This window comes from Chinchilla lanigera, unplaced genomic scaffold, assembly GCF_000276665.1.
Source record: "Chinchilla lanigera isolate Chin_1 unplaced genomic scaffold, ChiLan1.0 scaffold00041, whole genome shotgun sequence".
Classification (NCBI taxonomy): domain Eukaryota; kingdom Metazoa; phylum Chordata; class Mammalia; order Rodentia; family Chinchillidae; genus Chinchilla; species Chinchilla lanigera.
Window position 1 is genome coordinate 5,832,586 of NW_004955442.1, and position 17,995 is coordinate 5,850,580.

The 17,995-nt window shown below is 41.6% G+C and overlaps 1 protein-coding gene across 2 annotated transcripts in view; it reads right to left on the reverse strand.

Annotated features, from left to right (window-relative positions):
* The window catches only part of LOC102022332, a 35,813-nt gene that overhangs the window by 7,130 nt on the left and 10,688 nt on the right, over positions 1–17,995 (reverse strand). Inside the window, exon 4 of one of the 2 annotated variants that reach the window (XM_013517640.1) lies at positions 11,874–12,074. In XM_013517640.1, the coding sequence (XP_013373094.1) occupies positions 11,901–12,074 (174 nt within the window). In that variant the 3' untranslated portion in view covers positions 11,874–11,900. Of the gene's footprint in view, positions 1–11,637; positions 12,075–17,995 lie in introns of those variants that run through there. The other variant, XM_005391147.2, reaches the window with a different exon arrangement.

Sequence of the window (17,995 nt, forward strand, 5' to 3'; positions counted from 1 at the left end):
GTTAGCCAGAGAATGAAGACTGGAGTTTCACCACTTAACACATAGCAAAAATGTTGGCATTCAACATGGCTTCAGAAAGCTGTGTCTACTCATCCTCCGGGGAGACAACAGGTTAGTGTAACAGCTCTCAAACAGATGTGTTGACAGAAACAGCGGCCGGATGGCAGGCTTGTTGAAAAGAGAAAATGCAACGGTAATACAGATGATTTCTTGATAAAACAAAAAGAGTAATGTACTTCAGTTACTGCAATGATATTTACCCTTGATATTTGTCATCAGAACTTTTTTCTTGAACGAAAAGAATAACCCAGCCCATGTACAGGTGCTTGTTTCTATCACTGCTGAGGAGAGAGAAGGAGAAGGAAATTCCATGGAATACCCCTGTGTCATCTGACACAGCTAGCTTGCCTAAATTGGAATGCTCCTACTACTAAGGGAAAGAAATTAAGGCAAGACCCAAAAGGACTTGGAGTCTAATTTGAAAAGTACATCAAGACACTGGGAAACAATGTGGGAAAAGTTGCTGAGAGAAGATCCTAGTTGTGTCTTTTGCAGCCAGATTGCTCACATCAGCATGTCATATGTAAAGAGCAAAACACCATCTCGCCTTAATAACGCACTTAACTGCCCACATATACACAGGAGATCACAATGTTCACCAATTTAAAAAGTTTAATCTCAAATGCAGGTACAACAAGCCAATATATTTTTAAACAGGATAGGTAGGAGAAAACTGTGATGCTTAACACAGTATCTGAAGAATTTTTTAAAGTGTTGCAACAAATATAACAATGATTGGATATGAAAGGCACATTTGAGAGAGGAAATGTGACAGAGATACAACCTTAGAAGAGAATACCTACCCAGGCATGATGACACATGCCTATAATGCCAATATACAATGGCTGAGGCAGAAAGATCACAACTTCGAGCCTAGTCGAGGCGATTTAGTGACTTAGCAAGACCCTGTCTCAAAAGATAGGTAGATGAGAGAGAGAGAGAGAGAGAGAGAGAGAGAGAGAGAGGGCCCTCAGATGTAGCCCAATGAGAAGGCTCCCCCATACGAGCACACACACACACACACACAAGAAAGGAAGGAGGAAGGAAGGAAGGGAGGGGGAGGATGCATTTGAATTCAAGAAGTGTTTAAAACATAATAATATGTTAGACTTGGTGGTACAACCTGTAATCCCAGCACTTTGGGAGGCTGAGGCAGAAAAGTCACAAGTTCTAGCACAACCCAGGTAACTTAGCATTATAGAAAACTCTGTCTCAAAATAAAAAATGAAAAAGGGCTGGGGATGAAGCCCAGTGTGAAGGCCCTGGATTCAATCCCCAGTATTGAAAAATAAATAAAGGACACCTTCAACATCTTACTGGGAAGTTCTCCATCACAGACTTTACCTGTCTGCAACCTGTCTTCTTTAGTGATGTTTTTATGGATCTCATCTTATGCAAGATGAAACCCTTGCCAGATAGAATTATTATTCTGACTTGCCTTAGTTCACCCTCACTGCCATTAAAGTGCTCCAGTAAGTATAAGAATGTTCTTTCTTTCTATTATAAGTAGAACTGGACATTCATTTAAGCATCCATCTCAAAAATATTTTCTAAGGGCTACACTATGTGCTACACATCATACCCCTCAAGGTAAAACAGCCAAAATTTCTATTCCCATGGAGTTGATGTTCTGGAACTACACTGTCCAATATGGTAGCCATGAGCCACATGAGCTATTGAGAACTTGAAAAGCGTCAAGTTCAAGTTGATATTTGCTGTGAGTGTAAAATACACACAAGCTTTCAAAGACTCAATACTGGAAAAAATGTACATGATTATATATCACTATTTTGGATATTACTGGATCAGTTAACATTTTATTAAAATTAATGACACTTTTATTTTAATTCTTTAAAAATATTGACTTGTTGTACCTGCATTTGAGATTAGAAAAAAATTAAACTGTGTGTGTGCACATTTTACTTGAATGGAATAGTACTATTCTAAAGCAATGGTTTTCAAGTGAGGGCAATTGTGCCCTCCCATCCCAGGAAATACTGGGCAAACATAAACTAGTTTTCCTTTTTCAGTGCTGACATTTATCATCATGAGACATGTGAAATGGCAGGATCAGTCTTTTAGAGGTTCTTTGGCACCATGTCTGGAATTCATGCAGCTGCCCCCAGGTGACATCAAGATTTCTCTAAATTTGTGTGACATTATGGACCTCATAGCTTTAGGTGTATGTGTGTGTGTGTGTGTGTGTGTGTGTGTGTGTGTGTGTGCATGTGCATGCACATATGTGTGTGTAAAATAAATCTTGAAGACAGTATAACAGCAAAGCAAATAACTTATTGTACACCAACATGATATGCTGTTTTCAGTAAGAATTAAAGATTTAAGAATGTCTAGGCATATCATAAAATGTTCTTCCCCTTTCACCCTGTTATCACTTTTTTAATATGATCAAACTTTTTTCTTGCTGTTAAAAACATTTAACTATATATATATGAGAAATTTTTAAAATATGGATATGCTATTTAATAAAAAGTAAGCAGATACCCATATAACCACCACATAGGTGAATAGTATAGAACATTCTCAGCACCCTTAGGAGACCCTAGTCATGATTCTTTGCCCCTCCCTAGGCTACCCAAGTAACTCTTGCCTTATTTCATATTTTACAACCCATAGATAAATCTTTCAGCAATATAGTTTCATTTTGCCTAGTTTTGAGCCTAGTTGTAATCATTCTCTATTATTTTACATTTGCTTTATTTTCTCAGAATTGTTTTCTTTAGATTCACTCTCACAGTTTCACATTACTACTATGTTTATTCTCATAGCTTCATAGTATTTCATTATGTAGATCTATTTCTCCAGTTTTCACCTTACAGCTATCCTGAACAGTTATCCTATGAACATTTTAGAACATGAATGTTGACCTCATGAGCTCACGTGCACCAATTTCTCCACAGTATGCCCTCATCAAATTGTAATTTTAAAAAAATACAGACTAATTCTATATCTATGCTTGATGTTGGATAAAATCAATTTTTATTGCAGTCATAATAATTCACCCAAACTCTATTGTAGTTCCATGTTTTCAGTATTCAGTGCTACTTGAGATCAAAGTTCTTGGGAGGGATGATCTCCTTAACTTTTTATTCCCATCGCTTTTCATAAAGGAGGAGAAAGACTACTCTGTCATTTTCATTTACATGTATTAATTATACATTTTAGTGAGATTCAGTATGATATTTCAATACATGAATATAGCATGCACTGATCAAATCTAATCTGCCTTTGTCCACTTTCCAGACCCCACCACCACCACCTCTCATTCTCATGGTTCTGTATTCAGGTCAGCTTTGGTTTCTGATTCATAATATTGTTGCATCTACCTTGATTGTTCACCAGAGTGATATAGTTGAAAGGAAATGAAACATGTATTTATAACCTTTTGCTCGTTCCCCATGGACCTCAGGATGAAGTCTCAGAACCTGAGCCTGTGAGCTCCCCATTTGCTTCCCAGCCACACACAGCCCTACACTTCTGCCTTTCAGTAATGCCAGTGGCTTAGAGTTTCCCCTACACCCCCTGGTTTTCACACCCTGTGCCATCAGCCATGCTGTTCTCTCTGCCTAGAACATCTTGTTTTCTGCACAAACTCCCACCCATCCTTCAAGGCTCAGATAAAACCTCATGTCCTCCATGACAACTTGCTTCTTGCTGTGCACCCCACATGACCAAGCTGGACACCCCTTGCACCTCATTACCATGGGTTTTTTGGGTTGCAGTGTCTATTGTGCTATATTATAATCACTGGTCTCCATTCCCCCTGAGCTGAGAGCTCCTAAAATGGAGACTCTTCTTTATCACTGCATCCTCAGTGTTAAACACAGTGCCACATACTCAATGTGATATTTAATATTATGCATCAGCTTCACTGGATCATAAGATGCCCAGATATTTGGCTAAACGTTATTTCTGAGGGAGCCTGTGATGATGTTTCTGGATGAGGTCAGCATGCGAGTTGGTGGACTGAATAAATCAAGTGGCCTTCCCCAGGTGGATGGGCATCATCCAACCCACTGTGGGCCTGAATAAAACAAAAATATAGAGAAAGGAATAATTTGCTTGCTCTCTGCCTGACTGAGCTAGGACAACAGTCTTTGAATGCCCCTGGCTGAAAATACACCAGCAGCCTTCTGAGTCTCCAATTCATAGACAGTAGACTTTGGGGTTTCACAGTCTCCACAATCTCAGAAGCCAGTTCCTCAGTGTGTGTATCTATATATTATATGCGTACAAATACAACATCAGCTTTCTTTCTCTGGAGAACCTTGACTAATACACTTGGGAAGTGCAAAATAAATATTCACGGAACGGAAATGAAATCGGCACTTGAACTTGGCCTACACTGGAAGACCCTTGAAGGAAGAGAAGAGTGAAAATCACCGTATTGCAAATGGTGCCTCCTAGAGTTCTCCATAATGGGCACCTTGCCTAGCCCCACCCCATTCTCTTGCTATTGTCCTCTGGTAAAGAAAACAATTGCCCCATATGATCTACCTCTGCCTCTGATCTCTGTCTTTTGAAAGTTGATATTTATTTATAGCCAGGTGCAGTGGCACACACCTACAAACCCCACATTTGGGAGGCAGAGGAAGATCACAAGTTCAAGTCCCACCTGGAAAGCTTAGTGAGACCCTGTCTCAATACAAAAAATAAAAAGGGTTGGGGATGCAGCCCAGTGATACAGTACCCCTGGGTGTGGTCCCCAGCACTGCCAAAAAAAAAAAAGCTTTTTAGAATCAAACGCATTAGAACCACTTAATACTACTCTGGTAAAAAAAGCATTTCCTTAAATGACCATTTCCTTAATTCAGATAAACACTCAGCCAATTACATATAGCATTTTCAACAGAATACAGCTTGGTGTTTATACAGATATGCAGTTTATCCTTAATAATTCAGCATATTACTGTACATCAGGATCAACTTCCAGAATATAAAGGAATCAGCATATAAGCCTCCAAATAAACTGCAGAATATTATATTAGAATTTAAGTAGCTGAACAGAAAACATACCAGAAACTGTCTTCTCAAATATTTGATATATTTCATTTTTTTTTCATGTGCCTCTTCTTAAAGGTCAAAAGCAAGGCATAGAGTTCACTTAAAGATTTTAGCTAGTTGAGTGCTAGAAACAGAGTTTTTACAATAATTTGCAGAGAACAATATGGAAGAGAAAATTTATATATCTACGACATTCCCCATTACTCTCCCCTTTCCTGCAGCAGATGTTACTAATTGATCCCAGCATCTATTTCCTCTAAGGGTAGCAGAGCCTCAACATCCCTGCAGAGAAAGCACCTCAGGTAGAAATGATCCAAAAGGAGAAATGCATGTGCCTTTTCAGACTGAAAATGTGCCAAGAAATGTTTAGGCAAAGGACCATCTCTCTTTTTTTTTAATTGGGTGAGAATATATTCTAGTTGGTACCAAGGCTGGCCCTCAGTACTATAATGTCAGCACAGAGCTGAAATGTTTTCCTCCCATGTTGGTACTGATTTCCCCTGAAGGTCTTCCCAGTTTCCCCAGCCTACACTGCTTTTTCTCTCTTCTGATTATTAGTGGTCTTTAGAATTCATGTCTAGTAGTTTAGGGTCCGTTTCAATTGCTAAATTCCTTGGCAGCAAGAAAAAAATTTTTGTGGCAAACATGGCTAATACTAAGCATTCATTCACCTATGGATTCCATCTTGATTGGTGATTAAAAATTCCATCAATAAGCCTCAAGAAAAAATATCTAAATTAAGAATTTGATTGAGAGATTACATTAAAACAACAGCAAAATACTTCCTTCTGCCCTTTCAGGTCTGGCATCTCCAACCCATTTACAGTCAGTGGAGGGAAGGTAATTCAGAGATCACACTACCCCAGATCCAGAAGACACTCTCTGAGTTTAATAATTTAATATTTCAAATAACCTTTCCACACTTTTTGTCAGACAAGATTATTAATGCTGAATCTTTGTAGTGCTCTGAATTTAAAATTCTGCCGCAGTCTTTCCCTCTGTCGATGCAGTGGCTTGCTCTTCCTGTGTTTGCCTGTTCTCTCATCTCTGCTCAGGTTGGCCCCTAATCTGCAATTCTCTTTTTCTCCTCCGAAGTTCTTTTTTCTCTTCTGTTTCCTGATTCTAGCTGACCTTCAAAGTCAACCCACGGGACTCCTGCTCCCAGGAAACCTGTCCTGACTCATGGGATGGAGCTCTCCCAGTCTGGATGGCCACCGCACATTTTCTGCATTGTACTTTATTGTATCAAATCAATGGAGAGGAGAAGCTGGAAGCTGAGAAAATTGAAGCATCTTGCCCATGGCTACACAGTGCAGAACCTGGGATGAAAACCAGCCTGGCCCCTGCGGTCATGCTTTCCCTCTAGGTCTGTACAAGGGGTGGTCGAAGTACATGGTGAATGTTTAAATTTTAAAAAATTTATTACAGTAAAAGACACATTACAGTAAAAGACACATTGCTATTAATCTCCCTTGCTTCAAATACACTTATCCCATCATTCTTGCCACTTTCTGAAGCAGTTCTGAGAGTCTCTTCCATGAGTGACTTTATGAGATATGATCAAAACCACAGTGAATTTTGCTTCTGAGTGCCATCCCACAGAAAGACCATCATAAAAACACTATAGCATGTCTTCATCTACCCTATTTACCAGATGTGGCACCAGGTAACTTCTGGCTCTTCCCCAAAGTCAAAATGACCATGAAAGGTAAAAGTTTTTAATTGACTCAGGACATCAAGGCAGCCATAACAGTGCAAAAAAAGATACTCACAAAAGAGGCTTTACCATTAATTTTTTTAAATAGTAAAGTATTTTGTGATCACACCCTGTAAGCAGAGCACCCACCTCAGAAATTCTTTATAAGGACTAAATAGAATAATGATTTAAAAATCACCCAGTAGCCAGGTGTGGTGACACACGCCTGTAATCCCAGCACTCAGGAGGTTGAGGCAGGAGGATCGTTGTGAGTTCGAGGCCAGCCTAGGCTACAAAGTGAGCTCAAGGCCAACCTAAACTGCATAGCAAGACCTTGTCTCAAAAAGAAAAAAAAAAAAAAAAAAAATCACCCAGTACACAGCATGTAGCGAGTGTTTATTTAAATATAAATAATCGGGGCTGGGGATTTAGCTCAGCGGCAAAGTGCCTGCCTGGCAAGCGCAAGGTCGTGAGTTCGGTCCCTGGTACCGGAGAAAAACCAAAATATAATCATTATTATCACATAATCTGATCATAGTTTATACTTTTTAATACCTAGCCCTGTATGTTACAGACATCCAAGTTTAAGAATGCTATCTCCCCTAATGAACTCTAAGCATCTCAAAGGCACTGGTGAACTAATGTCTTAGTTATTGAGACAGAAAACTGACATCTATAAGTTAAAGGAAGAAAGGTTATTTCAGCTCACAGAATGTAGAGGTTTCAGTCCATAGGTCACTATCTCCAAGGCATGGCAGAGGAGAAACAATCATGGCAAGGCAGGTAGGAAGCAGTGAAGCAGCAAGCAGCAGCAGCAGAAGCAAGCCTGCCTTTCCCTTTTATCCCAAACAGGCTACAAACTTTTTGGGTGGTGCCACTTATACCAGGGTGGGGCTTCTGTTTTCAGTAAATCCATTCAGCCACACCCATAACTGTCCTAATTCCAATCAATGGGCTAATTTAGTCCCACACATGCTTAATCTCAGTATCACACATTAGATCCAGCCAGCTCTGAAAATCCTCACCTATGAATGCATGGGGTTTGGGGAGACATCTAGATACAAGCCACAAGCCAACAGTTGCCTACACCTGTGTCAGTTCACTTCCACTGGACAACAAGCCATCCCAAAATTTAATGGTTTGAAATAACATCATTTGTTCAGTTTGTTCAGTTTGGTGATCATTGAGCTTTAGCCTGCATCAGAATCATCCAGAGGGTTTGTTAAAGCATTTGACTAATACCTAATGGGTGCACAGGAAATATTTGTGGAATGGCAAGTGGTTCTCCTAACAATGAGAATTTAGAAATTTTGTAAATGGCATCAAGTTATTTGTGCATTGCAATCTAGCATGCATGCATGGGTGATTCCTGGGTAAGTTTCTCACGTAGTGGCTATGAGATCTTCATGCTTGAGTCTTAGGTCTTTCAAGTTTAACATGAGGGTTGTAATTATCATCTTACAAATTTTTGGTCAGGACTGAATTTGAGAAGCAGTATGCATGAAAGTTTTAAAGTTTTCTGAGCAGTTTAACCTCTCTATACCTCAGTTTCCTCATCTGAGAGTTGGGCACAAATCAGCCCTTTGGGGAGTATCAAATGGGGTGGCACATGCAGAGTGTTTGCATTATAAAACACAATTACTATGAATGGGATCACACTGCCTAGAACATTGCCCAAAACAGTCAGTAAATGCTAGACCTAGCATAGCACTGAGGCTATAGAAATCCCAGCTTTTATTCAGTTTGATACCAAAAGAGCTATTATAACCTGCCCCAGCTTAAGAATTCCAGGTGTGCAGATGCTATTCAAGGTGTAGGCTCTGAAAATCAATGCGTGCAAGAAGCCACCAGCAACCTCACCAGATAATCTATAAGGTCTCAAAGTTGTCACCATCTGGATGCCTCTGCCAATTCCTCTTGTAGATCTAGCCCACAGCTTCACTCCTCCTCCACCTACAAAGTGAAAGTAGGTCACCTCGATTTTTCAGATTTTAGGGGCAGAACAGACAGGAGGAAAGGATGTGGTGAATGGAGCCAACAACCAGGGATGAGAGCTAGGAGTCTATAAACCTTTTGCATGTTCCCTAGGTGGGGAAGGGAAGGAGAAACAAAGGAGAGAGAGTAGGAAGGATAAAAAGAAAGAAAAGAGGGAGGAGTAAAAAAGGAAAGGAGGGAAGATGGAATCAGGAAAGATAGGGAAAAGGTGGAAGGGAGCCTGGCGGGCAGGTGGTTGGTCTACTCCCCTCAGCAGACAGTCACTAGCAACCTCTGAGACGGAGGCTGGTGATGCTAAGTGAGCAGTCTTGTCTGCTGCCCATTTAATTGCCGGGAGAAGCCACAGGGCTAAGAAGGCCACATGCTCTGCAAAAGCTTTCAGCGTGGTCTCTGGGGCTTTCCTCTCTCCAGGTGACTCCCATTTAGGCCAGTGTTAATGGGTCCCCTGCCAAGAAGCCCCTGTCAGACAGTGCAGTTAAAAGTGCCTCATTCAAACAATCACCATCATAATCAAAAAGGCTCTGGGCTGGAAAGCAAGCTGAGGTTGTGGTTCCAGGCAAGCCTGGAGCAAGGCTCTGTCCCAGCTGGCTACCTGGGCTCATCTCACCCTCAGGACAGCAGGCTTGCTTTGCACACACACAGGGAGGTGGCAGAGAGCTCAGTGCCAAACCAGGATCAGATTTCAGTTCAGGCCTTTGGCACCAGGTGTGTGTAGAGAAACCTAAAGATCTGGAATTTTCCCCCAGGGAGGCCCAAGGATGTTCTTTCATGAGGCACCTCAGGACAGTTCACTGCTGTGCACTAGGAGATACCGCAGGTGCTGGGGTTTCAATGAGGAGCATAATGAGCAAGGCCCACCATCAGGGAACTGGTCTTCTAAGGGGAGACTGAGACCAAATAAACCAATAAGTAATTCCAGTGAGGTCAGAGAGTGAAAACAATATACAGAATGATATGCTAATGATTGGCCTGAAGTAACCACAGGAAAGTGCAATATTAGACAGGGCAGGCCTGGCAATCAAGTAAAGATACTTGGGTCAGAACCTGGACGTGATGAGGAGGCAAACAGTTGAAGGTCCAGAGAAAGGCAAGTAAAGGCCTGAGTTCAGAAGGAGCTCTGCATGTCGGAAGAACCACCAGGAAGATGGGATGAGTTCTTATAAGGAAATAAAGTCAGGTAAATAGATCATGATGGTAGCCAACCTCCAAGAGAGTCCCCAGTATTCCCTGGCTCCAGGAACTCACAATCCTGTGTATAAAATGATTGGGACAATTCTGTGGAACTAGCAGGACATTGGGACCGTGCCAATGTGTGGTTTCTGAGTCCAGGTCATAAAAAGTCATTGCAGTTGCTCTTTTGCTTTCTCTCAAGTCACCCACTCTGAGCAAAACCAGTCACCACATCTGGAGAATAATCCAGCAGTCCCATAGCAAGGTCCCTATGGTAGGTAGCAGCCAGCACCATCCTGCTAGCCATGGGAATGAACCACCCGGAAAGGGATCCTCAGCCCACCACTACCTTCAGACACCTGCAGCTCCATCTGACACCTTGACCAGCACCTCATGCAAGACCTGAGTCTAGATGTCCCCAAATTCTTGACTAATAGAAACTGCAACAGGTACTGAAGGCTGATAGTTCAGTTAAGCCCTTGTATATTGGGGCTTGTTTGTTATGCAGCAATAGATAACCAATATAGTCATGATGTCATAGTCAGAAGCTTGGGTTTTATATTTGGTACCCACAGAGAATAATTGGCAAAATGACCTCATCTGATTCATATACACAGGGTTCTGTTCACTCCAGATTCTGTGAAAAGAAAGGTAGGCAGGAAGGCAAAAGAGACTAAGGTGTTAGAAAGATTTCTTTACACTTGTCTGAAAATGTTCTTTAATTTCTTTCCAACTACCCAATCACAGTCTTGCAGTTCCTAATGGGATACAGCACCAATTCCAAAGTTTAGAAAAGTAGAAAGTGCTTACAGAGCATTCTGTCCTACTGATGGCACACCACTGCCACACTCAGTGTGGGCACCAAAGACTTCTAGCTTATTGCACAATGCTTTCACATTTTCTAGCTCCTTTGTGATCAGGTAGTGTCCTGTGATTGGTCTGGAAAGTGACCTATAAGCACAGGTGTCCTGTATCACTAGGGGCTATAGTTTTGTATTATCTACTCCACATGCTTCAGAGCTTTCTTCTTTCATTGAGGAGCATGTGAAATAGTGGCTTCCCTATTGTTCTGGATCCCTGAGAGGACCAGAGGACCAGGTACCAACCTTATACATATAGAGAGGCATGAGTGAAAAATAAACATTTTCAGCCAGGTGTGGTGGCACATGCCTGTAATCCCAGCACTCGGGAGGCTGAGGCAGGAGGATCATTGCGAGTCCAAGGCCAGCCTGGGCTACAAAGTGAGCTCAAGGCCAGCTTGAACTGCATAGCGAGACCCTGTCTCAGAAAGACAAAAGAAAAAAAAATTTCCTGTTGTAAGCTATTCAGCTATTTGGGGAATGTTTGTTCTCTCAATGTAACCCTGTGCATACTGACAGAGGCACTTTCTTCGAAAGCTGATAATATGTACTATGAATAATTATCATTTGTGGAGTACCTATAGTCTTAACCCTAGTTAGGTGGTATCTGTAATATCTTCAAATCTTCCCAACATCTCCTGAAAAGTAAGTATTATTATCACCATTTGACAGATGAGGAAACAGAGGCTCAGAGAAGACCAATAAAGTAAAGCAAAGAAGCAAAGTGGGGGTGGAATTAGTATCTGTGGGATTTTGAAAAGATGTGCCAGGAATATTAAACACTTTTTATTAAGACAACTAACAACATCTCAACATGCCATTGTATCATCTGGGCTTCCACTGCAAAATCTGTCACTATTTTTGGTTAATAAAAAGAACTTAACATAAATTTGATTCAAGCTAAATTGCTGTGAGGGCTAGAGGAGTAGCTCCCCAGTATTCCCCCAGGATGCCTTCCGGAGAGGCCCTTCAGAACCGGCCCATCAGAAAACAGCTTGCAACGTCTGGCCCCAGGGTCACACCACCTTATCCACACCCAGATCCCGCCTCCTTTCCTTTCAGAGCCACACCTGTTCAGGCAGGATTTGTGAACACATTCAATCTCTCTTCTCTTCACTTAACGCCATTTCCAAACTCTTCTCTCCTGTAATCCCATGAGACCGGTGGTGTTGGATGAGATCTGGAACACCAGCTGCCAGGCATCTCATATGGATTTTATTTGTAGGGTATACGGATTTTAGTCTTCCACTCCTGAAGTTGAAAGAGGCAACCTAGAAAAGCATTGAATCGATAGAAGACAACTGATGGGATCCACCATATTCAGCTTCCCCATCTAAAAAATAGGGGTTATAATTCCCATTCTATCTACTCACAGGGCTGTGTTGAAGGACAAACAAGGATGTAGACATGCAAATATCAGTGTCTTCTCAATACAGAAGATAGAAATTTTTGCAATAATCCTACAAGGCTGGTACAGTTACAGTATCTCCATCACAGTGAAGCTGAGAGTTAAGACTTCTGGTAGGGTTTGGATCTGAAATTTCCCCCAAAGGGCTCATATACTGAAAGTTTGTTTCCGAAGGTAGCAATGTTCAGAGGTGGGCTTGTGGGAGGTGGTTGGATAGTGAGAGCTCTGACACCAGTGCATCCATCTGTTGATTCATACCTGGTGATATTATTGGGAAGGGATGCAAACTTAGAGGATGTGGACTGCCTGAAGGCATGGATCACAGGAACATGACCTCAGGGCCTGTTCATTGCCCCTGGCCCCTTCTTCTCTGGCTCTTTCCCTTTCTCTCTTCTTATGGGCTGTCATGAAGTAAGCAGCTTCCCTCTGCCGTGCTCTTCCACCATGATGCTTCCATGTCCTCACACACACACAGGCCTAAAAGCAATGGAGCCAACTAGCGGACCATGGACTGAAACCATGAGCTGAAATAAGCCCTTCCTCTTTTAAGTTGTTTATCTCAGGGGTTTTGTCAGAGCAATGGAAAGCTGACTAATACAGCTTCAGTGGCTGAGCTCACAGCTGTGGCTTGATGCCATGAACTGACCAGCTTGTTCAAACCCGGAAGCTGCCAGACTGTATACTACCACACCATTCTTGAGGCTTGAGCCTCATCTAGCCTGGAAAAGATTTTCTGTTTCTTAATTGATGTTAATGGGATGTGCTTATTTCCTCTAGGCGCAGGGTTCTGCATGTTTCTGATTATTTAACCACATATGCTAATGGATGTCTTTTCCTCCCAACTCCCACCTAAATTACTTACTAATATAAACTCTGTCCATATGCATCATAGTTGAGTCAGGTCTTATGGTCCGTGCATTTTACAGCAGGCTTTAAAGAGGCTCCTGGGGAATATTCTTGCTGGTGGTGCCCACCTGGGGATTGAATGCGATAGCATTTCACCTCCGAAGAACACACCAGGCTTTCCCCAAACAGAGTCAAGCTGTGGTCTCTGAATCAGTGCCTGCAAACTGGGCTTCAGTGGTGAAGCCCAATATGTGCCAGGCACCAGAACAAACTTTGACAGAGGGACCTTGACAGAATAGCTCAAAGCAATCTTAGATGACAGCCCAGGTCTAAATCTAGTTGAGCCTAATTCCCAGAGAGCTATCTCCATTCTAATCTCTGCTCTGGCTTTCCATTAGCTACTACCTCATCTCACTGCTCTATACTGTCCTCTCACATGGCAGCCCACCCAGAAAACAGGCACAGAATTCTCTCTCCTCTCCTTTCTCTTCTCCTCCTCTCCCTTCCCCACTCCTCCTCTCCCCTTAACAAGAGTTAAGTTGCCCATGTTGGGCTTGAATTTAAGAGCTTCCTGCCTCAGGCTTCCATACTGCTGTGATTACAGGCATGCACCAAGCCTAGCTTGTTTTCTCATCTTACAAAGAACCTAGTAACCTGGCAGCAAGTGAATCAAAAAAAACCAAACCCTACCTTGAACTCGTGAGCTGACAAATGGACTTTTCCATTGGTGTATCCCTATCTGCTCAGCCTCTAGTCAGATTAGATTCAAAAGAATTACTGTTTGTTTGTTTGTTTGTTTTGATAGATCCTAAATGAGAGGAGGCAGCAGTTCCTCTGGTTTCTACACTGAAATTAAATCAGTCTTTCTAGAGAAATATAGACTATAAAGATTAAGAGCTGTTTTTATTTATTTATTTATTTATTGTATCAGGAATCCAACTCAGGGCCTCATACTTGCCAGACAGGTGTTGCACCTCTGAGCTGCATCCCCAGCCCCCTTAATTCATTTTTTAAAAATTCCAGTAGTTTTGAATTTCATTAGTTTGCTGTTAATATTGTGACCAAAATTAATTTTAAACCAAAACAAAAAAATTATTCTTTATTTTCCTTAAAATATATTTTACCTCCAGAAACTTGGTGCTAATTTGCAATATTGCTAATTTGCAATATTACCTTTAGTGAAGTGTTGAAAGAAAAGAAAAAAGAAACAACAAAAAATTAGAGAAAGATTTAGAGCAGAAAATGGGACTTAACACAAAAGAAAAAGTAACATCCAGATTTAGAGGAATGGTTGAAAAAACATTTTTCTGTAAAAAGCCAGGAGGTAAACATTTTCAGCTTTGTAAGCTATAACATCTCTGTTGCCACTACTTGATTCTACAATACATGATATGTAGACAAGTGAATTCCAATAAAGTTTTACTTAAAGACAAGAAATTTGAATTTTATATAATTTTTATATACCACAGATATTTCTCTTTTTATTTTTTCTAACCACATTAAACGTAAGAACTATTGGAAGCTCATGCACTATATAAAAAGAGGTGGCAGTTGGATCTGACCTCTGACCCCTGACCCCTAACCTAAAGTCTACTTAAAGCATCATCTCTTCCCTCCAGAGAGTCCTATCAGTATTTTAGGAAAGCATTAGGCCAGCTTGTTTTTCTCTTGCCTACAATGTATTGGCCATTGCATGGATAAACTGGCTCTTGGGCTGGTTGGGGAAAAGAAATGATATGATGTGGGACACTGGAAAGGTAAAGAAATCTATTTCTCTACTAATAAGAAATATTTTTTCAATCCACATATCAATCAGACAGTGGCCAAGAAAAATGCTCCCATGCCTTCTGAACATTATGTCTTTATATTTTGAAGTGCCAAATGATCCAGTTTCTAGCGATTTTCCTCATAGATGCATGCAAAAACATTTGTACAAGGATATTCCTAGAAACATTATTTGTTGTGGAGAAAAAATTGGACATAACCTAAACATCCACTTTAAGACACTATAAAAGAGACACACTGACGAAGATGACTATGTGCTAGTGGAGGCAGTGACGATCTTGTTGATGCTAAAGAGGAAGATGAGGAGGCAACTGATGGTGATGTTGATGATAATGATAATGGCTACAGTGATGAGGATAATGATGTGGTGGTGATGATATTTGTATCAGTAATAGTGACTATAGTAGTAGTGATGGGAGATTGATGGTGGTGGTGATGATAATGATACAGAGAAGAAGATGATGATGATGATGACAATGATGATCTGGTGGCAGTGATGGTGATACTGATGTTGGTGATCGTGGATGCGTAGTTAGATGTCTGTCTGCTGCAGTCATATAACTGTTCATCTCAGTCAAGACTGCTGCAATTGACTAAAACTAGCTCAAGCAAAATGTTAAAAGATAGTGTTCTGGGCTGGGGATATAGCTCAGTGGCACAAGTGCCTGCCTGGCAAGCACAAGGTCCTGAGTTTGATTCCTGGTACAAAAAAAAAAAAAAAAGATAGTGTTCTACTGACTGTGGTGAGTATAGACTCACACTGTTGGAAAGCCTGATGGGTGGGGCTGGCTTTAGGACAGCAGGATTTGGCATTCAAACGACTAGGCTTCCCTCCACCTCTAAGTTCCACTTCCTTCTTGTGGTAGCAAAATGATTCCTACTGCTCTTATCTCAGAATCTTCCCAGATTCAAACTCAGCAGTAAGGAGGAGGCCTCCCCTCTCTCTCCCTCAAAGCACTGCACGCTAAGCTGCAGGACAGGCTCTGGGTGATTTTCCCTGGGAGTCCAACATTGCAACCAGGTACATAGAAGATTCCTGTGGGTTAGGTCCATGTTTTCCTAAGCCCAGAAGTAGGGTCAGTCTTATTTAAAGCAGGAAACCTGGAAGGCTCTCCAAGGTCAGAGGAATTCTCCAAAAGGAAGTCATCGCTGCCAAGGAAGACTGAAAAGTAGGTGCTGGACAGCCAACATCTCATCAGTCCACACCACTGAGTTTTTCATTCCATTTATGAGAAACTTTTTCAAAGGAAAAAGTCCCTATAAGATATTGTTACAGATACATATTTGAACTTAAGGTCAGAGACTGCAATCAAGATCCTGCTATGGCTTACATCCCCCCCTGGGTTCCACTCTCACACCAATGAATAAGCAAGGTGAATGCAGGGCAGAGCCACAGCTATGGGCTTCACCTTGCTCTCTTGTTGCCAGAACTCTGGGCTTCGTCTCACCCTCCTTCCTGCCCCCTACTGCCACAAAAAGGAGAAACAGGGAATAAAGCTACCTAAGAGTTACATTTCTGTATAGCTCACTGGAATTATTTTTTTATAAATCTAAAGTGGATTCTGATTAGTTAAGATGTGTATTTTAAGCCTTACCACAGCCCCTAAGAAAATAGTAACAAATAGTGAAAAAAATCATTAATTTCTTTAATGATTTAATCCCAAAAAAGGCAGTAAAGGAAGAATACAGACACAAAATTATGAGTGAGATTTTTAAAAAAACAGTAAAGTGGGAAATGTAAACCCAGCTATATCCATAATAACATTAAGTATGAACAGATTAAATACACAGGGAGGACTGTGGTATAAAACCCATCAAAATCACACAACTCTGCAAACTGGAGAGATGTATAATCATGATCTCCAAATTCCACATAGCCCTCGGTTGCCTTTAAAGAGAGCACAGATTTCTCAGCAATGCACATGATGTCCTTTATAAGCTGGCAGTCAGTTACCACTCCAGTGTCATCCATATGGTTTCTCCTTTCTTAAAGCCTGTCTTTCAACAGCATGAGTAGGTCTATTTTATCATCACACCTTCGCATGCGTGCTTCCCTGTCCTCACAGCCCCTTCCTGCACCTGTGCCCTCCCCCACCCATTCGTGCGCTTCCTCACTTGAGTTTAGGAGTTTTCTCCCCCAAAGAGCCCTCGCTAACTTCATTCCTTTGCAAGTTGGGTTTAGACCCCAAATACATGTGTATCCATTGTATCCATTTGGGTTTCTGGGACTCCAAACAAGGAAAACGGCAAAACTAAGAAGGGCATATAGAATAGAGTCTTTTATGTAATACAAACTTCAGAGATCAAGAATTTCCAAGGTCATTAATTCGGCGGTGCAACAATCTCCTCAAGGACCCAGGTCATTTCTCTTATTTCTCCGCTACCATTCTGAAGGCGGTGACTTTCAGCCTCATACTTATCTCCTCTGGGAGGCAAATGGTAGCCACAGCTGCCACTATTGAGTCCTCACAGTTAATGCCCAAAGTACACGAGAAAGAATGATTCTTCCTTGAACCCCCTTTGAAAGTGAAGAAAACTTTCCCAGGATTTCCCCTGTAAATGTCTCTCTTGAATGTTCTTAGGCAGAACTGAAGCACAAAGCTAGCAGTCACTGACAGTATGGGCTTGGACTGGTTAAAATGCACTCCTGGTGTCTATAAGGGAGACACACATCTTCTGGAACACATGACCAACCAACAGCTAAGAAAGTGGGGTTCTGTTAGCAAGGCAGGAGTTACATATGGAAGAACGTTTGCTGAGGCAACTATCATCCTGAGCCATCCACCTGAGATGGCACCACCACTTTGTGTCATAGCCCACTGATCGCTTGCTGCTCTTTCCCAGGGACTGTGAGCTTCTTAAGGGCAGGAACCAAACCTGTTCATCATTGCAGAGAGCCTTTGCTAAGTACTGTTTGGATGGATGGAGGGACTGATGGACAGATCTGGCACAACAGGGCTCTCTAATATAAATGAAATGCTACAGTCAAGCTGTTTTTTGGCAAAGGATCATAATTCCATGCAGAACAGCCAACATCCACAGGGGGGAAAAAAAATCACATAAAGGTGGCTTTCATTTTTCAATCTGACAAAATTGCTTCAGACTTTCATAGAGTGAATGTGTTGCACTCTCAAGCTGAGGAAAGGGGCTGGG